This window comes from Typopeltis vanoorti, chromosome 13 (genome assembly GCF_054136105.1).
Source record: "Typopeltis vanoorti isolate ZY-2024b chromosome 13, IOZ_Tvanoo_1.0, whole genome shotgun sequence".
Classification (NCBI taxonomy): domain Eukaryota; kingdom Metazoa; phylum Arthropoda; class Arachnida; order Uropygi; family Thelyphonidae; genus Typopeltis; species Typopeltis vanoorti.
In genome coordinates, this window is record NC_143561.1 from 118,341,550 (window position 1) to 118,368,959 (window position 27,410).

Below are 27,410 nucleotides of genomic sequence, written 5' to 3' on the forward strand. Positions count from 1 at the left end.
CATTCTAAATTATTTTGTTTTGTTTATTAATCAGAAAAAGAAAAAATGTGAATTCATGACATCACAGGGTGTGCATATTTCTTTTCTTCAGTCATAATTGCATTTAAAGTTTTCTTTGAATGCAATTATTTTATTTTTTTTCTTTCCCTACCTTCCCCAAGGTTGGTGTAAAATGGATTACTGAAGAAGTGAAGCATTCAATTTGGAACAAAAGGGTATTGTGGAGACAGCACAAGATGAATATAGAGAATCAGCTACAATAGGCATGCAAAGAACAAGCAAGAATGATGACTCAGTAAGGGTAGCCAAAGTGCAGTAAGAGCAGCAGTTACCAAATGATGCTACAAGAAATCTTAGAGAGATTTTTCGATATATGGCCAGTAGAAGGAAGAATGATTATGGGAGGATGATGTTGGTCAGTGGTAATGGGAGAATATAGTAGAGGTGTTTAATGGGCAGTTCATTCAAGTAATCCATTCTTGTTATTGTAACATAATGCAGAACTTCAGAACAGTGGGAATGGAGGAAGAACCACTGATGGTGGGTGAGCAGGAGGTATATGAGGAATTGAGTAAACTTGATGTCAACAAGGCCATGGGAGACTTGATGGTATATCTTTGCATGTCTTGAGGGAATGTTCCAGGGAGTTAACAACACCTTTAACATACATTTTTAACATGAGTCTTAGATTTGTCCAGGTCCCAAAAGAGTGGAAAAATGGCAAAATTGTTCCACTAAGGCTTGTTTTAGATCATGTTTTAGCAATCTGCTTAATTATTATTATTTTATTTTATGCTTTATTTATTACTTATTATTGCTTATTTATTATTTATCCAATTCTGATGTCAACTTATTATAAAATATGAATAAATTACTGAGGCAGGACCAACCTTTTTCAAAGCCATTCTGACCCTATAAGGTATCATATTCCTATCCACCCATTTTGGAATTTTACTTCGAACCAACTCTTTCAATACTTTAACCACCACTCCAGAGATACTAATTGGTCTGTAATTTGTTACTTCTGTCTTGAAACCACCTTTTGTGTAACTTCAAGAATTATCTTACCCTCTTTCCACTTCCTTGGAACCTTGCCAGATCTGAGACTTGCATTAAGGAATTTCGACAGAGGCACTGCCAGTTCACTTGCACATCTTGTAGCACATGAGCAGACATACTGTCCAGGCCTATTGCTGCATTTACATTGATATTTTTCAGTGTACGGAGTACCTTCAGTGTCTGTCATCGCAGTAACTGCCAAGTCACCACCTGGACGATATATATATATCCTTGCAAAATGATCACTAAGTAACTGAACTATTTCTTCTGCTTTTGTCACATTCCTACCATCGGCACTGAGTTATCTTTCTATAATCATTCTTTCTCTTACTTGCTGTGTAGCAAAAAATCTGTTTTGGATTTACTTTGGCCTGCTTATCTAATTTTCTCACGAAATCTAATTTGCCTTGCTCAAGAGTCATTAATCACTTCCCATGCACTAATAACTGTTAAGCTTGCATTCTGTTTTATCTTCATCTCTCACACTACTATTGTTTCCATAGCCAATCACTTTAGTCTCTTCAGTATCACTCTCCTAACCTTTAACTTCACCTTTTACTTCGAATCTCTTGCTTGTATCACAAAATGCACTTCTTTTACTCCAAAGCCATTCAGATGCAGTCCATCATGTCTGTATAATTCCATTTTCCCTCAAATTCATGACATACATCCACAAACTGCACTCCATTCTCCTCACCACCTATGCCAGCATACCATTCATGATTCTGGCTCTCTGTCTCAACTCATCATTGTCATATCTCAGCAACACACTGATAACATTTCCCACTATACTGTACTTTTCTTAATAACCTCCTGATATCCTCCCTTACCTTCTATGTCCACTTAAATCATTTGTCTCCACAACCACCACTGATTCTCTTGCCCATTTCCTCCTCATGTCCAATGCATGAATTTTCTTGTTAACTCTCCCTCCTGGATAGCAGACCTTATGGACTCTCTCATTAATCAATCCTCTAACAATGGAATCTCCATACATTGCTATTCTCATATCATTTGAGTGCAATATTCATAAAATTATACATATTGCACTCATGTTACCTCTTTTACCCTTTTTTCTTTCATTCCATTCTTTTGCACACTTTCATTTGCTTCCACTAAGTATCTGATATTACTTTGCATATTCCCCATTTCATTTTTTCATTCTGAATGACTCATTATTCAAATCTTGCATTCTGGCAATTTCACTCCCATAGTCTCACTACCTCTCGTTCTGCCACACCTTACTTTCATTTCCTCATTCCTACTTCCTTCATTCCCATATCACTTACTTTCACTCCTTCATTCTTGTGTTCTTTCAATCCTCAGCATCACTATTTTTCATTCTGTTTATTCCTTCTGTCAGTTTCACATTTGTTAACACAGAGTGAAATATTGACTTTCTACAAATCCACACTTTTCTCATCTCCTGTTCAGTATCTCCACAAGCGCATCTTTCACATTTCGCTATGCATACATCTTGCACTCATGACATAAAATTATTTTCGAAAAATCTACATTAACAGCATTTGATTTTCTTGCCACACTAAGTTTTCAAAAATAAACTAGACTAAAATTATACTAAAATTTTTATTTCCTATTTTTTGTTGACTATAAAATTTTAAAAGCCTCCCTAGCTCAGTCGATATAGACAAAACCCTTTGGTTGAAAAGACCTGGGTTCGATTCCTGTCTATGACACGAGGAACCTTTATCTGGTTTCTTTTCACTAAAGGGGAGTTAGCTGGTCTCATATAGAGGTAGAGAGTTTTTTTTCACCTGGAAATTGTATTTTTCGTCCCTCAGAAGAAAGAGGCAAACTAGCCCCATGAACACATATGGATTTACAGCCGTGAATACTTATGACAGTATTTGGAAGAGATATGGTCCTCACCACTTGTTGTTATGCCCATAGTTAACCATGAGTTACATCATGGTAGTCAACCTCCTAGATAGGAGACAGTACAAGAATGGGAAATAAAATTTCAAATCAGATATCTTATTTGGAATTCTTTGCAATTCTTCTGAAACTTGAAATAGTTTTATTAAAATAGATTTTTCAAATAAGCCACTTATCTGCTATTCTCATTATTACAGAACTTAAAAAATCACTTAATACAGCTTTATAGCTTCTTAAATTTGACCATTTGACCATTGCAAAAAGGTTGAAGAGGAACAGTATGAAAATAATGCATTCTCTCTCTCTCTCAAAAATATAATTTATTTAACAGTGACTTTTACATTGATTAATCCTCCATTGTTTGTAACATCTCTCTCTCTCTCTTTCTCTCTCTCTACACTTTTGTTATCACTAAGTGAGACTCTATGCTAACTCCATAAACATCTTGACTCTGATGTTGGACCTCTTCACAAACTTATTGTTTCAGCTCTTCATCTCCCACAAAATGAGAACATTGGAGTGCATCTTTCAGAGAGCCATACAGGGGTAGTCAGAGGAAGCCAGATCAAGGCAATGGATTGGACAGCAAAAATCAGTCTAGCTGAATATTGCAGTTGCATCCCTTGTGCATAAAGTACTGTGACTTGTCTCTGGCCTCAGTTTTACCACTTTTGTGTCTCATCCACCATCTAACTGTGTTCACATGACTCCATACACATTTTTTAGACAGGTATGAATATCCATTGGACTCTTATCTTCTGCAATTACTGTAAATCTCTCACACTTACTGTAGTGATTGAATTCCTTACAAATTCAATCACCATTCTGCTTTTTACATGCATCTATAACATCTATTTTAAAACACATACTGCACTTATGTGATTGATTGTAGCATTACTCACTGTGATGGAACTAGACTACTGCTATGTAGAAAGTATTTTTAACTTGGGTATAATTATGTTAAAGATACCAAGCAATTTTAAACCTGGTTTTACTCCATTTTTCCCAAGTGAGCAAACAGACACAATGTCAAGTTTGCGCCTGCAATTGATGCAAGACTAGCTGATCCCACAGGTAGTGCAAGACCAAGGCAACTCGTGGTAAAGGTGGAGCAAGCTCTGATCACTAATCTTAATATTTACCCTTAATGCCAAAACACATCTCCAAGAAGGGGATGTATGATGTTTTGTATTAAAGGCAATACATCCCCTTCTTGGAGATGTGTTTTGGCATTAAGGGTAAATATTAAGATTAGTGATCAGAGCTTGCTCCACCTTTACCACAAGTTGCCTTGGTCTTGCACTACCTGTGGGATCAGCTAGTCTTGCATCAATTGCAGGCGCAAACTTGACATTGTGTCTGTTTGCTCACTTGGGAAAAATGGTGTAAAACCAGGTTTAAAATTGCTTGGTATCTTTAACATAATTATACCCAAGTTAAAAATACTTTCTACATTTAGATCTCCTCCTGAGATTTTTATTTAATAATTTAATAATAAGGTTAAAACACCTTATGGTAACTTGTTTTGGTAAAATACTTATAAGCTCTGCATTACTAAATCTTGGTATTTCTAGCCTGGCTCCCACTGATGAGACCTCAATAAAGGTCGAAACCAGTCTGGGTAGTGGCCCCTTGCCTTTAATACAAAACATCATACATCCCCTTCTTGGAGATGTGTTTTGGCATTAAGGGTAAATTGCACTTCCTGTGGGATCAGCTAGTCTTGCATCAATTGCAGGTGCAAACTTGACATTGTGTCTGTTTGCTCACTTGGGAAAAATGGAGTAAAACCAGGTTTAAAATTGCTTGGTATCTTTAACATAGACTACTGCTGTTGACATAGTGATGTAAGTCTTTTTTGCCTTGCTTGAAATTAAAGAAAAAAAAAATAGAAGACATTACTTTCATAATGGCCCTCTTATATCTACACCTAATGAAAGATGAGTTAATTAATAACAATAAATAACATTATACTCCACAAAAACTAAAACAAATTATAGCGTTTATGAAGTATAAAGACTAACGGACTTTGCACTTCATAAAGCTCTACTTTATAAAAATTTGCCACATGACTCATTATGGACCTACCTACCACATTGAGTCATATGATTTCATTGAGATTTGATGATAATTATGTGTTGTGATAACAATAAATTGGTAGTTATAAAAATAATAATACTAATATTAAAAAAATTATCAAATTCTTGATATGCATACTGGTAATATCCAGAAAGCAGATATTATGATAGCATGATATGATTAAATTAGTATAATTATTATTAACTTCTTATCAGTAGTCACTTTCCAAAGTAATCTTCTGTCAGATTACCAATATGGCCATCTAGCATTTCAGTTATCTAAGACAGAACTTTTTCTTTGAGTGCCATCTCCTATCAGAGGTCAGTGACTATCTTGGCAAAGTTTGAGCAATCCTCAGCTACTCTGAACAGTCCCTCAGAGCTAATGTCAGTCCATTGTCTCTGATGTCTGCCAGCCAAGATTTTTTTTGTCTTCCTTGTCCTCTTCTTTCATTTATCTTCCCTTTTATAATAGATTTAGTTTAATCCTTTATCCCAGTGAGAGCAAACAAAGTTTGCGCCTGAAAATATCTTCAGGACTAAATATAGTGTTGTACTATCTTATCCAGTAAGTAGTGCAACACCAAGGCAACTCGTGGCAAAGGTGGAGCAAGCTACCAGGCACTTCTAACCCAGTATCTGGTAGAAGTGCCTGGTAGCTTGCTCCACCTTTGCCACGAGTTGCCTTGGTGTTGCACTACTTACTGGATAAGATAGTACAACACTATATTTAGTCCTGAAGATATTTTCAGGCGCAAACTTTGTTTGCTCTCACTGGGATAAAGGATTAAACTAAATCTATTATAGTCTAACCTAGTGATAAATAAATTTTCAACTTCCCTTTTATAATCATTTGAAGTATCTTATATTTTTCATTACAAAGTAGGTGATCATGATATGCATTTTTCCTTCTTTTTATGGTATCTAAAAGTTCATGTGATTTCCCCATTTGTTCCAGTACATCTTGATTGGATGTTTTTGCTGTCCATGGGATTTTTAACATTAATCTGTATAACCACATCTCAAAGCCTTTAAGGTTTTTTATTGATGTTGTCTTCAAGGTCTAAGTTTCTGCACTATACAGCAGTACAGACCATACATAGCATTTAACCATGCATACTCTAAGCTCTAAATTTAAATTTCAGTTACACAGTGTTGATTTCATCAGGAGAAATTTTTTTTCTTGCCATTTCAATCCAGAAACGGAAACTTTTATTTCCATTTCTGGATTGCATTCTTCATTTAACCAGCATCCAAGATATTTAAACTTTGTAACTCTTTCTATTTGTTTCCCATTTACACAAAGTGCAGAATTAAGAATTACTTTCTTGTTTATGACCATGCATTTAGTTTTGGTAATATTTATTTTTAATCCCATTTTTTCACTCTCTTCGTTCACTAGTTCCAGAAGATTTTAAAGATCCTGAATATTATTAATCAGGAGAGTTGTGTCATCAGCATATCGGATATTGATAATGATTTCACCGTTTACATTAATCCCCTCCTCTCTTCCTTTTAAGATTTTTTTGAAATATGGCTTCTGAGTATATGTTAAAAAGAAGAGGCAACAGCTCACATCCTTGCCTTACTCCTCATTTTATGTTAATGGAGTCTGTAATAATGTCATCAACTTGAACAGATACCTTTTGGTTTCAATATAAGTTTTCAATGATCCTGATGTCTTTACCATCTAATCCAATTCTTTTTAATAGTTCAATCATTTTAGTATGTTGGACTTTGTCAAATGCTTTCTCGAGGTCAATGAAGCAAATGAATACTTCCTTGTTTTGGTCACTACATTTTTGGAATAAGATTTGAGAACAGAAAAAGAACCTCTCTCATTCTCAAACCATTTCTAAAGCCAAATTGGGTATCACTGATGGTGTCTTCACATTTTCTGTATATTCTTTTTTGAATCATTTTCAGAAACATTTTGAGAACATGACTGATTAGGCTGATCATTCTATAGTCATTACAAGTTTTTGCATTTGCTTTTTTAGGTAGCATGATGAAAGTCGACTGTAACCAGTCTTGAGGGATTATGCCTTTATCATAGATCTTATTAAATAGCTTTACTATTTCTACTAGTATTCTCTCCGGGTCTAAGGCTTTACCATTTTTAGCTGAGTTCAGCACATATTATACCTCTGATCTTAGAATGGATGGACCTTCCATCTGTTCATAAGTATTTTCTGGGTTTTGTCTGTTGTCATAAAGAGTTCTACATATTTCACCCATTCTTGTATTTTGTCATCCTTTTCGGATATTATTTCTCTCTCTTTGTTTTGAAGGATACATATTTGTTTTTTTCTTAAATGTACCTGAGGTCTCTTTCAGCTTTTTGTGTAGATTAAAATTGTCATGGTTTTCCTGTAGAATTTCTATTTCTTTACATTTTTCATTAATCCAGATTTCTTTTGCTTCTTTGATCTTGTCTTTAATAATTTTCTGAACCTCTTTATATTTTGTTGGACTATGATTTTTATATGATCTGCGTTGATCCATGAGAGAAAGAATATCATCAGTTATCCAATCTTTCTTTTTTACTGCTCTATCAGGACACAAGGTATTGATACATTTCTCTATGAAGACAGATTTTAATCTGTACCATGAACTTTCATGACATCATCATTCTTGATAAGTGTCATGAAACTTTCTCTTGATTCAGATCTTGACTCAGTTTTTTCCCTTATCTCTGGGTTTTTTAACTTTCCTAGATGAAGCCTTTTGTTGTTGATATTTCTTAAGTATAGCTTTCAGTCTAAGTTTTGACTCTTTTACCAGTAGATTATGATGTTATTATTCTGTCACCAGTAGATTATGATCAGAAACAATATCTGCACTAGGATAGATTTTTGTACTCTTTATGGAACTTTGAAATCGTTGATTAATTAGCAAGTAATCAATTTGGTTTCTGACTATATTTGCATTATCATCCTGTGGTGATTGCCAAGTATATAGCCTTCAGGATGGTAGCTTAAACCATGTGTTTGTGATTATTAGTTCCTCTTCTTGGCAGAATTGAATAAGACAGTCTCCTCTCTCATTTCTTATTCCCAGTCCATGTTCACCAACTATATCTTCACTTCTACCTTTCCCAAATTTAATATTGAAATCATCAATGATGATGTTAATATTATGTTTCTTTGTGTTTTTCATTAGTTCTTTTAATTGATCATAAACATCTTCGATCTCGGTATCATTCTTGTCAGCAGTAGGGGCATAGACCTGTATAAGATTAATGTCTAGTGGTTGACCTTTCAGTTTTTCCACATCATTAATAACATCATCCTATCTGAGTAAGGGATGAAGCTCAACAGTGACTTATTGGCATCTTTGTTTAATATTACTCCAACTCCATTTATGCCTGTATCATAGTTCTTTTATTTTGTCATCCTTCAAGAACAAGAAAATACAAAGAACTAACTGTATCAATCTACCTAGATTTTGGTCATTATTTGAGCCATTTTCTTATCATTCCAGGCATTAAATACTTGTAATAGCCTCTATCCAATTCTGTATAAATAACCAAACCTGTTTAGATTAGTTCTGCACACACACATTTTTGAATACTAACAATGTCAATTTTCTTTTTAATATATTCATTTTTTAATGTGATTCAACTATTGATGTCATCTAGTCACTCTTTAATTTTTCTTACAAGTGTCATATCTGTGGTCTCTAGTCTTTTTATTTTTTTTTATCACTATTTTATTTCTAATCCAACTCTCAAGTGTGTAAGATAAAATTGTTTTGAACATGATCTTGCATATTACTAGATTAGTGGTTTAGCTGCTTTCTCATTTATTTGTCTAGCTTTCTGTCGGGCCATCTTTCTTATTACATTTTTTTATTTCCTCATTTAATTTGTTAACTTTATTCAGAACTATACCTAAAAAGTCAAAGTGTTTTACTTGTTCTATGAGTTTTTTTATTGAGAAAGCATATATGTTCATGTTCCTCTCTGTTTTCATAGTTTGAATTTTTAGGTATAGTTCTTAATAAAGTTAACAAATTAAATTAGGAAATAAAAAAATGTAATAAGAAAGATGGTCCGACAGAAAGCTAGACGAATAAAAGAAAAATCAGCTATGACTTAATTTTATTTATAACAAAGTTGTTACAGCAATTATTCAATATAGTTAGCATCCCAAAGACGTGTATACTAGATATTTTTAAGAGAAAGCATGATCTGTATAAAGTAACAATTTGAATTGAATATTTCTGATTTTCATATTAAGTTTAATGCCATTGTCCACTCTTGGCTTATTCCTCATTTTATATCAAACAATTAGCCAGTATATCTTCTTCAATACTAACAGCTGACTTAAAATTTATGTAAAGTGTACATATTACTCTATGCAACATCATATTTATATGACCAAATGGAAATATTTTAACAGTTTTTCTTTTGGCACATTATCAGCCTGGTTACAGGGTGTGAGTGTGGAGGCAGCCTGGTTAACACTTTTTACCATAGTGTGTTGTACCCACAGTAAAGTTTGGCGGTAGTGGTGGAGTAATGGTGTGGAATGCATTCATCTGGTTTGGAGTGGGACCACTGGTTGTTGTCTGTGGTGTCATGAAGGCAGTATCTTGATATTCTGGATAATCAAGTGCTGTCTACACTGTGGAGTTTTTATGGAACTGACCCATGTTACTCTCAAGATGACAATGCCACAAAGCTGCAGCTGTTATGGAATGTTATGAAGAGATGGGTGGTAAATGACTGTCCTGGCCTGCACAGAGTTCTGACCTCAACCCCTGTTGAATACCTGAGGGATGAATTGGAGTGGCGATTGAGGTACAGATCAGCACATCCTCAATTTGTTGCTGAACTCGATGCTGCTTTCCTGCAGCATCGAGTTCAGGCCATAACAATCAGGGAAAAGAAGTTGTAACTATAGTATTCAACACTAAATATGATGGAGGAATGGAGACAAATTCCACCTGATGTCTGCAGTACATTGAAGGAAAGCCTTCCTCAAAAGGTGCAGGAGGTCATCAAAGTCAAAGGTGGACATACCCGATATTAGGGTTTGCTTGCTGGTGTCAATTGTAAATTTCTATAGTGTCTGGACAATTATTGGTAAATAGTGTACAAATATTGCAATATTAAATGTTTTTGAGAAACAAAGATGTAATTGGCAATTTAAAAAATTTAAATACACTATATGTTACTATTCTGCAATAATTTCAACATGTTTTATAATATTTTTGTTCTTATTTCTTTAGAAGTTACCATCAGATATAGTGTATTATATAGCAAAAGAATTGCTTCTGACAGAAAGAACATACAGAAAGGATATAGAAATTATGAATGTGGTTAGTAGTTTGATGTTATTGAAATATCATATTTTTTTAAAAAAATAATTATTTCTTTATATGATATTTACAGATCTTTATTATTATCATCATTATTATTATTATTATATGAATATAAACATCATACCTATTATACCTCTCCTTAACTCATTCATTGTTAGGGCACTCACAACTTTCTAGCAATCCATTCCAGCCATTCAGCTATCTACTCTCTAGCCAAAAGGCTGTGGGTTCAAATCCAGACGTGGGCATGGATGTTGTGATTGTCTTTGGAAATACTAGTGGTGGTGGTTGGCGGTCAGTTGGTGGATTGAGCAGCTGAGGCAGAGGAGGGCACCTGCTCTCTGTGGAGCAGGTGCCCTCCCTTGATGAGTCTTTGGGCTCCCTGAAGGTGTCTAATAATAATAATAAAGGATGGGCTGGCAATTTGGGATTTAGCTGACCAAATTGTATTCTTATTGGCTTAAACCAAAATATAAAATGATGGTACAACATGACAGAATTTCATGCCAGCTGGGGCGTCACCTGGTACAACAAGGCCCCGTTGTTTTCGCCAGAGAACCAGAGCGAACAGTGACAAGTCAGCTACTGGAAAAAATCCTGAAACACACACCCTAACTCAACTCCACCAGACTTCAAGATCAGTACTATTAACATAGGAAGCCTGAATAGCAAAGAAATGAAACTAGCTGAGGAATTTGATAAGTACCAGATTGACATAATAGGAGTGACAGAAACAAAAAAAGATAAAAACTAGTGTGATATTTCTGAGAAATAAATACAAAATATTATATTCAGGCAGTGACAATCAAGGAAAAGAAGGAGTAGCTATAGTATTCAACACTAAATACGAGCTAATCTTCTTGATTGCAGGCAATATTAGAATGGGGGAATTGGGCAGTGAGACTTATTTGTGCCTATGGTATCAGAGAAGGTTCTACTAGAAGTCGAGGGATATATTGAGGCTTTAGAGAAAGTAACTGACACAATGAAAAAGGAAAGGTTGGACCATATTGGGGATCTAAATAGCAGAGTGGAAAATGATTGTCAGACATACAAAAATATTTTGGGAAAATATGGAGAAAAGACCAGTGCTAATAATAATAGCAAATACTTGTTGGATTTCAACTGTAGACATGGAATGGTAATTACTAACACAATATTCCAACATAAAAATGCACACAAATTCACATGGAGAGAAGAGGCAAGGAAGAAGAAAAGTCTCATTGACTATGTCATTGTCGATAGTCATGTTTTCTCACTGGTGCATGACAGCATAGTGTACAGAGGATTTAAATTTCATATTGAAAAGAACATATAAGAAAGTTTTAAAGTGAATAAAAGTTGAGCAGCTCTCAGATGTGAACTGTAGACTAAAATAAACAAACATTATTCATGAAGAAATGAAAGAGTTTGAGAACAAGAACCAAGCCTTGTAGATTCAGTGGCAAACCCTGAAGAAAAAATTGATTGATTCAGCCAGAGAGGCATGTGGTGAGGTTGTCTGCAAGGATAGAAAAATCAGAACCCCATGGTGGACACTGAAAGTTAAAGAGGCAGTGAAGGAAAAGCAGAAAACATATCAAAAGTTCCTGGCAAAGTCAGCATGTTCTCTTAGAGAATATAGAGACAAACGTAAGAAAGCTAAACATTGTGTAAAACTAGCTAAACAGAAGTCATGGGAAGACTTTGGTAAGAACATAGAAAATGAATATCAAGAAGGTAGCAAGATATTCTGGGGATTGTTGTAGAAGCACGGAAATGGAGGAAACAGTGTTGTAAAAGGAATTAGAGATGATAAAGGTGACATGAAAACTGGAGGAAAATATATCCTTGAAGTATGGAGTAATTACTTCAAAAAATTGTTAAATGAAACAATCAGTGACAACACAGTTATAAAAAAACATAGAACAGGCATGAAATCAAGAATACATATCTGTACTTGAAGTAGAAAGAGCCACCAAAAGCTAAAATGTGGAAAGGCAGCTGGAGGAGATGATATTCGACCAGAAATGATAAAGTATGGAGGTATAAAAGTCTTACATTGGCTACATTGCATAGTTCAAAATGCCTGGACAGAGGGAGGAATTCCAGATGATTAGAATGGAGCTCTCATAGTACCCATATATAAAAATGGAAATAAAATTGAATGTGAGAATTACAGAGGTATTTGTCTACTGAGTGTTCCTGGTAAGATTTGCGAGTATACTTGAGAAACAGTTGAGAAGAATTGTGGAAGGGAAGCTTGGTGAGGAACAAGCTGGATTCAGACCAAATAGAGGCTGTCAGGATCAGATTTTCATTTTAGCACAAATAGTTGAGAAATCATGGGAATATAACATAGATCTGTATAAGTTTTGTAGATATGGAAAAGGCATATGACAAGGTGCCAAGAGAAAAGCAATTCAAAATGCTACAGTTGTATGGTGACATTGGGGCATTATATTTGAGTCTTTATTTGAGTTGTAAGTCATCAGTTAGAATTGAAGGAAGTACTGGAAAATGGTTTAATGTTAAATGTGGTGTCAGATAAGGATGTACGTTATCTCCTCTGTTATTCATTATCTATATGGATCACATTATGAAGGAAAGTGGTATTAAACCTGATATCAAAATTGGAGATGTTAATCTCAGCTCTTTCTTTATGCAGATTATGTTATGCTTCTAAATAAATCCTGTTGTAATAGATATGAATAACTGTTGTAATAGATATGTTATGAAGGTCAGAGTAACAAGACAAAGAATGAAAATAGGTAGAAGCATTAAAAATATCAACTGCATTGTGAAATGGAGAACTTTTAGAACAAGGAAAGCATTTCAACTATTTAGGTACAATTTTTAGTGAAGATGGTAAATTAAATATGGAAATAGACAACAGAATCAACAAAGCTGGTATGGTAGGAAGTCAACTGATTAAATTTATATGGAATAAGCAAGAAATTAGTTAAAACACTAAATTAGCTGTATTCAAGACAGTGTTTTCAAACCAATTTTAACTTAAGGATCTGAGAGCTGGGTTAGAAATAAAGCACTTGACCTTAGACTAGAGATCGCAGATATGAGAGTCCTGAGAAAGTTTAGGGGTTTGAACAGATGGCATCAATTATTATTATCATTATTATCAACATGCGACCTCCATGGAGTCAGAGACTCATCGTGGGAGGTACCCAGTATTGCATACAATGCTTATCCAACCGCATCTTAATCTGATTCAATGTGTCCACATGCACAACACACTCAGACAATACATTCCACTCAACACCCACCCTCCATGCAAAGAACCTGCTTCTCACTCCTTTGCTCACACCCTCCTCATACAGTTTCCAGCAATGGCCTCTTGTTCTACTTCCCTCTCTAATTCTATGAAAAATCTCTTCCATGTCTACTTGATAACAACCCCTGATCAGTTTATATGTCTCAATCATATCCTCCCCTCCTCCTCCTATTCATGAGGCTCTGCAACTTACATTCCCTCAATCTGTCCTCGTACTCCACATTCCAAAGACCACTGACTACCTTTGTGAATCTTCTCTGTACCCTTTCCAACATATCCTCGTCACCATGAAAACCCGGCGACCAAATCTGTCCACAATAATCCATATGAGGCCTGATCAAGGCATTATACAATGGAATCATAACCTCTCTGTTTCTGCATGTCAGGGTTCTCTTCTGCATCATTGCCATTATTCGATGTGATGTCTTCAAAACTTAAGCAATGTGGCCCTGAATTTCAGGTCCTTGTCCACCATCACACCTAGATCTCTCATCTCCTCTACTTCTGTTAAAGTTTCCCAATGAAATGTATACTTGGCATCCCATCATTGCTTACCAAATCTCAAAACCTTACACTTGGTGACATTGAACTGATAGTTCCACTTACCTGCCCATTCATGCAATCTATTCAAGTTCTCTTGTAAGGCATTAACATCAGCCTGACTGTGCATTGTCAATGGCAATATCATATTAAAAACAAGGATATTAGGAAAGAACTTGACATTGTTAGCATCCAGCAATGAGTTAGCAGAGCTAATCTCCGGTGGTATGGTCACTTAAACAGAATAGGCGAGGAAAGATTGGCAAAACAAGTGTTCTCTGCTAGGTTGGCAGGAAAATGACCCAGAGGAAGACCAAGATATAGGTGTTATTTGATAGAGTACAAAGTGCCTTAGAAGACAGGAATATAAGATCTGATAATGTTGGAGTCTTGACAGGTAACAGATTGATTTGGAGGAAAATTGTAGATAGGAAGTTTGTGGTGATGTAAGTTTTTCATGTAGTACTGACATATCCTGTACACCCCCTTGAGGTACATATCAGGAATTTAATGATGATGATGATAATGAGGCTGCAATCACCTCACCTCTTTTCTTCATATCAACTAAACTTTGCAACCCACACATACACACATTCAACCCATAATCATAGCACGCATTCCACATATCTCTCACCCTCTTAGTTACTTGTCTTTGGATCATCTCCACCACTCCTGATTCCCAAGAAACCTACATAAGCATATTCATTAGTTAATTAAGATTTAGTTAAGATGCTGCCAAATGAGAGCCTTATAAAGAGGGATAATAACCTCCTCTTTACTAGTTAGTGTGTTTCTTAGCTTGACTAATTCTTTGATTTATTTGCACCTTTTACAATATTCCCTTGGAACGTGATAATAAAACGGTTATTTTTGACCACGAGAACTATAGCAGAGAATGACTACTATTTGGGTTTTTTTGGTCAAATATATTTATTTTAAACTAAGTTATACCAACTAGTTTCGTCAGCTGTGACTGTTGGCTTCATCAGGGTTAAAATTATATAAATGTAAAAACGCTAAAAAAACTGTTTGCACTGAAACCATAAATGGACCAAATACAATTGCATTTTTATAAAAGCAAAAGAATGTGTACATCGCACGTATAGCACGTGTGTGATCTATTAGTTATTATGTAGGAATGTTCTGTAGTTGGCAGCAAAATTTAATTCTGGCATGTTGAAAGTTCTAATGAGGGTCTTCCAGATCTCGGGGGCAGAATTAATCCTTGGTTTCTATTTAGGTTTTCTTCTGAATGGAGAACTGTTGTGTCTTTTTTTATCATTTGAGAGTGGAAATCCTCCTCTAAGTAGGGCATGGAGCTTTTATCCCATTGGACTTGATCTTGCTTAGGAAATCGAACAAATCCTTTCCCGTATTTTTCCAAACAATAAAAATATTGTCAATGTATCTCCACCAAACTGTGGGTTTAGGGTCCAGTTGAGATAAAATTTTATTTTCAAATTTCTCCATAAAGAGATCAGCACAAGGTGGTGAAAGAGGGCTTCCCATTGCAAGACCTGTTTATTGCTGGTAAAAAGTTTTATTCAATTGGAAAAAGTTAGAATTTAAACGATGATGGAACAAAGTAGTAATGTCTCGAGGGAAGAAATTTCCTAAAATGTCAATCACTTCCTATACTGGAATATTGGTAAATAATGATGTCACATCCAGGCTTGCCAGAAGATGTGTATTGGAGATCGAGATGTTGTTTAATTTCTCCACAAAATGTTGTGAATTTCGTATGTCAGTATCTGATTTGTAGATGTGTGCTTTGAGAATCACACAAATTTCAGATAAAGAATCAATGATTACCAATGATTTATTACATAATATGGATAGCTGGTCAACAGATTTAAAACAGAGATTGAAGTCTATGCATCCACTAATGCCGAGACTATATTGCTCACCAAAAGTCCATAAAAATGGAATACCGTTATGCCCCATTGTTGATGGTATTAATTCGCCTACATATTTATTATCTAAACACCTTGCAGGTCTTCTCAAAACACACATCCGCAATTTGGATACTTACATACAAAATTCACAACATTTCGTTGAGAAATTAAACAACATCTCTATCTCCAATACAGATCTTCTGGCAAGCCTGGATGTGACATCATTATTTACCAATATTCCAGTAGAGGAAGTGATCGACATTTTAGGAAATTTCTTCCCTCAAGACATTACTTCTTTGTTCCATCATTGTTTAAATTCTAACTTTTTCCTATGGAATAAAACTTATATCCAGCAATTAACAGGCCTTGCAATGGGAAGCCCTCTTCCACTTTTATTTTCAAATTTCTCTTTATGGAGAAATTTGAAAATAAAATTTTATCTCAACTGCACCCTAAACCCACAGTTTGGTGGAGATACGTTGATGATATTTTTATTGTTTGGAAAAATAGGGAAAAGGATTTGTTCAGTTTCCTAAGCAAGATCAACTCTTTACATCACAAAATTAAATTCATTCTAGAACTGGAGAAAGATTACCAATTACCATTTCTGGACATTTTAATTAAAAAACAAATAAATAGACGCATCAGCCGTACAGTTTATCGCAAACCTACCAATACAGGTAGATACTTGTACTTCACTTCGTCACACCATATTTCTCAGAAACTTAGCATTGTACACATGCTAAAAAATAGAGCCTCTCTCATTACAACTGATGATAAAGACCTCCAAGATGATCTATCGCTGATATCAAATAATCTTACAAAGAATGGTTATCCTAGGAAATTGATCCATAAGATTCTTTTCTGTGACCCCCACAAAGACGACCGGAAGATATACATTACAATTCTACTATTGTGATTCCATTTACAGGGACAGTTTCTAATAAGATTGCTAAACTCCTCAAGCCACATGGAATACGAGTAGCCTTTAAACCTTCACAGACCATTCGCCAATTCTTAAGATTTCCAAAAGATAGTCATCCTTTTTTCAAATATGCCGTAGTTTACAACATACCCTGCTCGTGCAGCTTAAACTATATTGGCCAGACTTCAAGAAGTTTTGAAATCAGAAAAAAGAAACACGTTGGAGACATCAATAATAATAGAGAAGACAAATCTGGGTTCCTTTCATTTTGCTAGGACTAACCATGTTATAGAATGGGATAAAAGCTCCATGCCCTACTTAGAGGAGGATTTCCGCTCCCGAATGATAAAAGAAGCCACAACAGTTCTCCGTTCAGAAGAAAACCTAAATAGAAACCAAGTATTAATTCTGCCTGAGATCTGGAAGACCCTCATTAGATCTTTCAACATGCCAGAATTAAATTTTGCTGCCAACTACAGAACATTCCTACATAATAACTAATAGATCATACACGTGCTATACGCATTCTTTTGCTTTTATAAAAATGCAATTGTATTTGGTCCATTTATGGTTTTAGTGCAAACAATTTTTTAGCATTTAAGTGTTCTTACATTTATATAATTTTAACCCTGATGAAGCCATCAGCCATGGTTGACGAAACTAGTTGGTATAACTTAGTTTAAAATAAATATATTTGACCAAAAAACCCAAATAGTAGTCATTCTCTCCTATATTTCCTTGGAACTCTTACTCTACTAACTATTACCCAATCCTTAGCCTCATCAATTTGGGGATTGGGTAATGGTGGGTAGATTACTGTGATACACAGTATGTAATCTTTTCACCCTGAAGTGCATAACCTTACATTTTTCAACATAAACTGACAACCATTTACAAATCCAGTTTATTTAAATCATCCTGATGGATATGTGAGAGATGAAGAGAGAATGGGGATGTAAGGAGAACAGGGTAGTGGACAGGGGAGACAGACGAAATTGAGCATGGATGTTGGAAGTAGTAATGAATGTATGTATTAGAATGATCACTGTAAGAATGGAATCGATCAAGATGTTAGATAGTGGGTAGTTGAGACTAAATAGATATATGGGATAAGTGGTGATAAAGATGATCGATCAAGTACAAGTGTCACAGCAAAATCATAACCAACAGGTGGCTTCGTTATGACTGGTTGTAGACCTAAAAGTGAACTGCTGTGTTCATTTACAAATGCCAGGAGCATCAGAAATATGGGAAATGAAATAGTGTCACTGATTGAGTTTATTCTGCAAAACAATTGTCAGAAGATGTGACACATGGTTTAATGAGGAATGTATCCTGATTGAAATAGAAATGGAAGGTACAATGTTTTTTTATCAGAAAGGAAAAAAAAATTAGAGGAAGTGCTATTGATGATAGCAAGGGAAGTTTGTCCACATAAGATAGACATGAAAAGCAAAAAATAGTAACAGTGGTGTTAAGGCAGAGTAGTGTGAGGTGAAGGTTCATAGAAAAATATATTTAGTTGAATGTTGCTTTATGCCAGGGAATGTAGAGGATGGTGATGATGAAATCTACAAGAAACTTGGGTAAGTGAATAAGGAAAGAGTGATTATCATGACTGTAATTTTAATTATGGCAGTATAGATTGGAATGAAATAAGGAAAATAATTTCTAAAGTTCTTGAGAGACAACTATCTTAGGCAATGTGTAAAGAAGGGCACATGAGGATCAAAAGTTTTAGATCTGATCATTTCATCTAAAGATGTGATTGTGAGATTCTTAAATTCTATTGTCAGCATGAGGACTTCCTTCCAGTTGGTCAGAGTGATCATAAAGTGATCGCCTGGGTTGTATCTAGCCATATTAAGACTTTGTTAGCAAAGGATATATATGTGGAATTACAAAGTCGGTGATTATGAGAAGCTTAGGAGACAGCCTGAAGCTATAGCATGGAATGAAGAATTAAGCAAGAAAGAAAGAAATGCTGCTTAGGAAATGAGAAAGTGATAAACAGCATCAATGCTTGAATGTATTCCTAAGGTGAAAAGGCTGGATATGATAGGTGTCAAATGCATGAATTAGGGGATTAAGTATGAAAGCTGGAGGAAGAAGAAGGTACTTTTGAAGTAGAACAAGATGAATAATGATAATAAGGAGCACACCTTATGTGCTTTGTATAACAGAGTATATAAGGTGTGCTCTTGTTGGTAAGGACAGCATAAATTAGCAAATCAGCCTAAGAAAAACCCTGGGAAGTATTTACAATAGCAGAAAGAAGAATGATTATTTTGCGATGATGTTAATGGATGAAAGTGGTAGATTCATAACTGCTGCAGAGGATAGAGTCAAAATATTCAGTAAGCAGTTCATCAGGATAAGTGCAGAGAATGAAATGAGAGAACAATTACTTTGCCAAGAAGTTATATTCTTGGTTTTATCCTTTATTAAAGTGTAATCAAAGACTGTTTCCATGTGAAGTTACTTCATAACTGAACTACTTGTGTATAGAGGCTAATGACTCCACATCAGTTGCATTAGTATCCCGTAATACAATGCACATATCCTTGCAGACTTTCCTATATTGCTGTGCATTATAGGAAAAGCCACTACCCAGATCAGTTTCAACCTTTGAGGTGAAAAAGTAAATGGGTGATTATCAGTTCTAGAGTAGTTAGTATAGGTGGTGCAAGAGAGTCTGATAGTATCAGGAGAAAGAAAAGACAGATAGATGGTATGAGAGAGAGAAGGCCTTGGCTCTTTTATATCATCATATAGCTAAAGGCTATCAATTTTCCTTTTTCACCAGTCTCATATAGATGAACAACTAAAATACCAATTTTAGTTGTTCATCTAAAGCACCAAGATGACTGATACCCAGATGGTTTGCCTCATATGAGTTAACTGCCTTGTGTTGGCCTTCTTTGCCTGGGATTACTCTCCAGTCATCCCTCAATTGACTATAAGACCACATTGAATTAAGAGGATAAAACTATTTAAAAAACCTCTCATAGCAAGAATAGACAAAATTTTATCTCTCCCTGGTGAATATTGCATAATGTGGGTGGTCTACACCAATCTATTAAAAAATTGAATACTTCCTAGAATGCGTCTTTCTAAATACCAAAATCATTTAACTGAACAATAAAATTTCCCCAATACGATACAACATTATGAAGCATTTGGATGTCATATTGCTGGCTTTCAAATCCATGTTTCTTTCTAATCTTCCATAAATGATATTTTAATTCATTAATTATGAAAATCGAAATTCTCTTCCCATTGCTGACAGGTGGTAGGTACTTCAAAAAAAAGAAACTGTTCTGTTGTAAGTAATGGAATGCCCAATACATTACATAATCTGTTCCAAATACGCAGGGCAAGAGAGCAGCTGTAGAATGCATGTTCTGTTCTTTCCAGTTGGTAACAGATATCACAGATTGGATCTCCGATAAAGTACCTCCATTTGATGGTATTGACTGAAAGGTGGCCATATGCAAATCTCCAAGCAATATCCCTCCTGTTAGGGTATCTTTGGAACTTCAGTAAGTTATGAAACAAAGTATTGTTGTCAGTATTCAATTGTGGAAGTTTGTGGCAAAATTTTCTTTATACAAAAATTTACTTTTTTTAATGGAAAGAATATCAATGCCAGAGTGTTTTAGCAGTTTTAGAGTTAAGCACAGAGTGTTGTAGTATTCAGGAACAGTCTCAGCTTTTGGACCTTTATAATCATTTACTCCAATTGTAAATGATTATAAAGGTCCAAAAGATAAAGGTTTCAAACAGGGGAAGATGAAAACCCAGGTAGTACAGGAGAAGTTCAGCACATGTGTGATTGGTCTGCAATATTTTATGGATTTTTGAAGCTGTATTGCTTAAATAGCAGAATTTTAAGACTGGAAGCCCAAATCCTCCATGCTTCTTTGATAGTTGAAGAAATTCCTTTTTAACTTCTTAGTATAAGCTGGACCAAAAAAATTGCAGAGGTTTACTATATAATTGCTTTTCTTCAGCTTTTGTGATATTTGTAATATTTATTATCTGCAACTGAGCAGGAAAGATTATGGTAATATTGGATAAGGAGAAGGGAATTCCAAGTATGATGAAGGGTTCTCTCTTAGGGATTAGTCCAAAAGGAATGCCTCCAAATAGGCATTTGACAGTATCGACCAGAAAGTGACATTAACAGTGCTAGAATCCTATGGAATTGATAAAAAAACTAATAGCTATATTAAAAGATGTTTATCAGAATGCAGTTGCAGCAATTAGAGTAGGTGATGACTTGGTGAAATGGTTTAGAACAAGCAGAGGTACTAGACAGGGGGACCCAATATCACCAAGCATTTTCATAGCACATTTAGAAAGAGCAATGGATAAAATTAAGGAAGGGGCAAAAGGAATATCAGTACATGGGATGAGAATTAACAATCTGAGATTTGCAGATGACATTGTTATTATGGAAGAAGATGAAAGAGAAGTACAAAAAACATTGAAACTGTTAAATGAGGAAGGAAAGAGATTAACTTGGGAAAAAACAAAGACAATGGTTTTTGGTGAGAAGAACATGAAACAAAAGATACAAGTGGATGGAATTGATATAGAAAATGTAGAACAATTTGCATATTTGGGAACTAAAATGATGTATGATTTCAACTGTAAAAAAGAAATAAAGATCAGGATTGCAAAGGGAAGAAGAAATCTGAAGGCCATGATCAGCCTGCAAACGAAACTAAGAGTACTAGAAACATGCATCTTCAGCTGTGTACTGTATGGATCTGAAACGTGGGTAATAAATAAGGAATGAAGAAAAATAATTTTGTTATTTGAAAGAACTTGTTACAGGAAGATTCTAAGAATAGGATGTGTACAGGAAATCACAAATGAAGAGCCCTATCAGAAGATACAACCAAAAGAGAATCTAATGCAGAAGATTATAAAACGGAAGCTGCAATTATTTGGATACACCTGCAGAATGGTTGAGGCCCGGAAGATAAAGACATTCATGTCTGGTATTATGGATGGTGTAAACAGAAGAGGTAGACCATACAGAGAATGGATAGATGACATGAAGAACTGGTGTGGAATGGATGTACAGAAACTGCAACATTGTGCACTGGTCAAAGAAAGGTGGAAGAAGATAGTGAAGGAGGCATCGGACACCAACGGGCAGTGAGCCCATGGTTTGTGATGAAGAATGCCTCCAAGATCCCACTTTCCAAAAACTTTTAATTTTGTCTTGTCTTCATTAGTAGTTAATCTACTGATCTTGCTGAATTTTTTCCAAATACCAAAAAAGATGTATATGGAATCATTATTCTTCAAAGTGCCCACTACATCATTGGCATATGCTAATACCATTCCTCGCACAGCATGTGCACTGTTGACTTCCTGTAAGAAAGGTTCAAGAACAAATGTAAAGAGCAGTGGACTATGAGGGGCAACCTTGCTTGACTCCTTTTCGAATTTTGACCAGATCTGACAGGAACCCATTAACTAGGAGGCGAGTAGTTGAATTGGCATAGGCTCCTTTGATAATGGATTGCAGCTTTTTACCTACACCAGTTTGCTGGAGGATCTAGAACAGTTTAATTCATAAAGTGATTTTTGAAGCTAATCTTCATTGTCTTGTAATGTAATCTGATCATCTGCATACAGTATTGTACTGATAACAGTTCTTCTGGTTAACTGGATACCTTGTTTTATTGTTGTTTTCCATCCATATTTTAATAATTCTTATAAATATATACAGTTACACTCTGAGCTACGTAAGTAATGCGTTCCGTAAACCTTTACATAAGTGTCGAATTTGTAAATTACATGCATACAATAAAATGTTCAATGGCTACTCATACCGCTCTCTTACATTAATTTTTTTGCCATTAATCAGATATTTTTCATTTTTGGGGTGATTAAAAAAATTCAATCATAAAAAAATATATGAACTGTATTTGAATAATATACATACTGTAAATATGAAAGTATGGAAAATACATGATATAAAAGAATATAAAAACAAACTGAAATATTCACTTTTCAGATAAAAAAAATGTCTTGTGACGGCTAAGTTGGCTGTTCTGAGGAATGCTATTCTGCAGGAAGTTTTACCCCTTTCGATGTTGAATTATTTTCACCCTTTCTTCTAAAACAATTGTAAAGCTTTTTTTTTTAGATTTATTACCAGTGCATTTGGTTTTGTGTTTGCATTCCATTTTAGGGGTAAAAAAACAACAAAACTAGCAGTGATAACAAGTGACTGAGCTAACTGCACGAGGGATCTACTACTACTCTACAGCAATAAGGCTGTCTAAGACACACACCTGTGCAAAGCCGCAAACATGTTCATACGCGCTAGTAGATTTATTATGTAACTGCAAATTTACATAAGTCACGTGTTATGTAACTTGGAGTGTAACTGTACATTGAATAGAGTTGGCGATAAGCTACATCCCACGACACCTTGATTTATTTCAATCTCTTCTGTTAATTTATTACCTAACTGTGACTGTATTTTCGTATCTTTATATAAACTTTGTATTGCTTGTACCAAATGTAATGGATAGCCTTGATTTTTCATTATATTCCTTAGTTTTTCTGTGTGTATTTTATCAAAAGCTTTCTTGCAATCTATAAAGGCCATATGATCTCTAAATTAAATTCTTCTCTTTTTTCAATAATTTGTTTTAGCACATAAATATATATACATAAATAAATACATAAATAATATAAATGTACATGATCTTCCATGTCTGAAGCCATTTTGTTCTTCTGAGAATGGATTGTTTGCAATATTTCTAAATCTTTTGTTCAGGATTTTACTGTAAACTTTGTAACCTGTATTTAATAAACTTATTCCTCTGTAATTTTCACAGTCATCTCTGTCTCCTTTCTTAAATATATATATATATATATATATATATATATATATATATAATCTTATCTTTTAACCAATCTGATGGCATATCACATTTCCTCCAACAGTTATTTTTTAATGTTAAGAATCTGCGATATAAGTATTCTCCGCCATATTTCAAAAATTCTTTTTTTTATGCCATCTAATCTGATTGATTTTCTCTTTTTTGATATCTTTATTGCTTTTAGTTCTTCTAATCTAATTGGTTTTATTTCAGTACTGATTTTTTCATTATTATTTTCTGTTATTAAATTTGGGTCATATTATAGATTCTTATAATGTTCAATCCATTGTTTTTCTTGTATTATGCTGATTTGTGCTGTATCTCTTTCTCCGCTGTTTAGCTTCCTTAATATTTTCTAGGCTTTCTTGTCTTCCAAGTATGTCTTCTTCTAATTTATTAATAAATCTGTCGCAAGAATCTTGGTGAGCTGTCTGTACTATTATTTTAGTTATTTTTCTTTTGCTTGTGTATATTTCTTCTGTTTTCTTTATATGTTTTTGGAAGAATGATTTCTATGCCATTTGTTTTTCTTTCATTGCATTTTCTATATCTGTGTTCCAAATTTTTAATGTTTTTCTTTTTAATATTTTATTTTTCTTTCCACATACTTCAAAGTACTCCAAGTTGAAAGGTATGAATTACTGAGGATACTCTTCTTCTTGTGGTCCAACTTTTGCATTTAGCTCTCCCATTATAATCAGAATATCATCTTTCTGTATTTGTTTTATAACCTTTTATAAAATCCTCATAAAACTCATCAACCTCTTCCTCACAATGGCTGTCAATAGGAGCATGTACCTGGAGGATACCATTGTCAAAAGGATTTCCTGCAAATATGATTAATATGATTGTCACTTACAGGTCAATATCCAAGAATACTTTTGGAAATTCCTTTTTCATCATGAGTCCAACACCTCTTATGTGTTCCTCACTTCCAGAATAGATAAATGTACAGTTATGCCCTTCAATTTTTTAATTCCTGTCCATCTTGTCTCACAAACTTCCATTATGTCTGTCTTCGTGTTTAAACATTGTACATAATTGTTAAACCATAATTTTTTTTCTTAAAAACCTCTTAGTGGTTTTCAGATGAAATTGATCCAATGATGACTATTCTGATACCTTTAGGGCATCATCTTAATAAACCATGTAGTTGGAGTTCATCCTATAGTTTCCATTTTTGGCATCTTTTTCCCTATAGTTATATATAGTAGAGCCCATCACAAGAGGCTCAAGTTCTTCTGCATGACTGAAGTTCTTCAACCTGAGATCTATAATGTGTAGTAGAAAGATAAAATGGTGAAGCTCTGATCACTATAATCTCATAGTATTACATCATTCTGATCATGTCTATATGTTTCTGGAAATGAGCCTTTCTGACATTATTTGTCTTGTTGGCCAAATTTTCAGGGTTTCTACAAAGCCTTCATGGTTACCATAACAACTTTGAGACCCAAAAGTCCCCACCATGACTTACTTACAGGTATTTCCATACTTCTCTGTTGTTCTCCTCCCGCATTGAGGACATTTAGGTTGGACTTCAGGAAGAACTAATGTCACTGCATTCATCTGAAATTTGAGATGTAAGCAGAAGAATTCATTATAAAATATTAATACCAGAAACAATTACATTTAATATTTTTATTGCAAAATTTTTCAGCTAAGTTTCATAGCCATTGCCAATACAGTTATGGAAACTTAAAAAAGAACAATTTAACTGAAAGCACACGATATTATATACAATATCGGCTGCAGGAGAATAGCTCCATCTGCATTAATAGATATTCAAAATAATTTACAATAAATTAATTCAGTTAATTAATTCTTTTTAAATTATAAACAATTTAATTACAACTATGGAACACATGAATGGTTAGTATTGGTTATTATAACTTCCCAAAATTGAGAAATTTTTTGTTCAGATTTGGGTTATGAATGTGTGCTTCACAGCTTTCTTTGTAATGTTGTTCTGGAAGAAAGTAAATTTTGTATAACACTTTGATTTTGTTCCAGTGAATTTTATGTTTTGTAGATAAAGCATGGTTTGCTAAACTGGATTTGTGGGTTCATTAAGAGAAAAGTATTCCTCATGTCTTCCAGATGAATATGTGCAGATCAACCAGTTTGCCCATAATGAGATAAGTACAAAAAGAGGGAATTCTATTAACTCCAGGTTAATATAGGAAAGGATATTTGTCTTTTGGTGAAATAAGGAATGTATTAAGTTTGCAAACTGGATGGAAAGCAACTTGTACATTAATCTGTCAAAGTAATCTTGCTATTTTTTCAGAAAATCCCTTGATATATGGAATACAAATTCTGGTCATTTCTTCTTGAGGAGGATTAGGACGATGGCCATAATTAGTGATTATTTTTTCAATAGCTTTTACATTATAACCATTTGCACTAAAGGTAGTTCTGATAATAAACAGTTCTTTGTTTAAAAGAAAATTTGTAGAACAAATTTTATGAGCTCTGTCAACTAAGGATTTGATTAACCATATTTCTGACATGGGTGATGATGAGAGTTAGAATCAATGTACTGTATTTGCCGGCATATAAAACCCACCCCCTTTTTTGTACACATTTTTTAAAAAAAAAAAAGATTTTTTAGATCCTCTTCCTGATTCTGCCAAGTTCTTATCATTTTCTCAGTTAGGGTTGGCCCGAAATGCCTCTCTGCAGCCCTGTTCCTATGTTCTTTAGCATACTCAATCATACATAGCTTGTATGCAATATTGTAGAAATACCGACGTTTTTCAGCCATAATTTGCCAAGAAATTTTAACAGCAGAAATTTATCACCATTCACAACAACCGCGACAACAATTGGAAAGTTTAAACGAACAGGAACACAGCTGTGATCGTCGATGACAGCGCATGCACATCCACTGAACTCTACGTAACTGGAATGCTCTCACACACTACAAAGAAGCAAGAAAGAAATCGTGTAACTTAGAACAGAGAAAATTTCCAGAAATGAAAGTAATAAAAAACTGAATATCGGTTTATAAGACGCACCCTGTTTTTCAGTCCTATTTTCAAAGAAAAAAATACGCTGGCAAATGCAGTATTTACCCAGTATGATTTTTGTTTTCTATATATTGAGAACTGTAAACTTCATATGGTGGATATAGAATAAGAACATCCAGAAAAGGAAGACAATTGTTGTCTTCTACTTCTAAGGTAAATTTGATTCTTGGGTTAATTGAATTAATTTTTCCAAGAAATTCACGAAGATCGGACAAAGAGGAGTTCCATAACAAATCCATACTACAAACACATTATCAATGTATCTGTACCAAACCGATGGTTTAAGTGAAAAAATATCCAGAATATGTTGTTCGAAATGTTCCATAAAGTAATTGGCTAGATTTGAAGAAAGAGAAGACCACATAGCTATTCCCTCTATCTGTTTATGTAGTTTGTTCTGGCTTCTAAAGTATCCTGAATTAATTTCTCATTCTTCTACGTTGATCTGCACAAATTCATCTTGAAGAACATC

General features: G+C 34.5%; 1 protein-coding gene across 3 annotated transcripts in view; it reads left to right on the forward strand.

Annotated features, from left to right (window-relative positions):
• Positions 1 to 27,410, forward strand: part of LOC150100495 (FERM, ARHGEF and pleckstrin domain-containing protein 2-like) — a 726,486-nt gene that overhangs the window by 346,033 nt on the left and 353,043 nt on the right. For all 3 annotated transcript variants that reach the window (XM_090403005.1, XM_090403006.1, XM_090403007.1), the window contains exon 13: positions 10,269 to 10,358. In XM_090403005.1, coding sequence (XP_090259131.1) covers positions 10,269 to 10,358 — 90 coding nt within the window. The remainder of the gene's footprint in view (positions 1 to 10,268; positions 10,359 to 27,410) is intronic.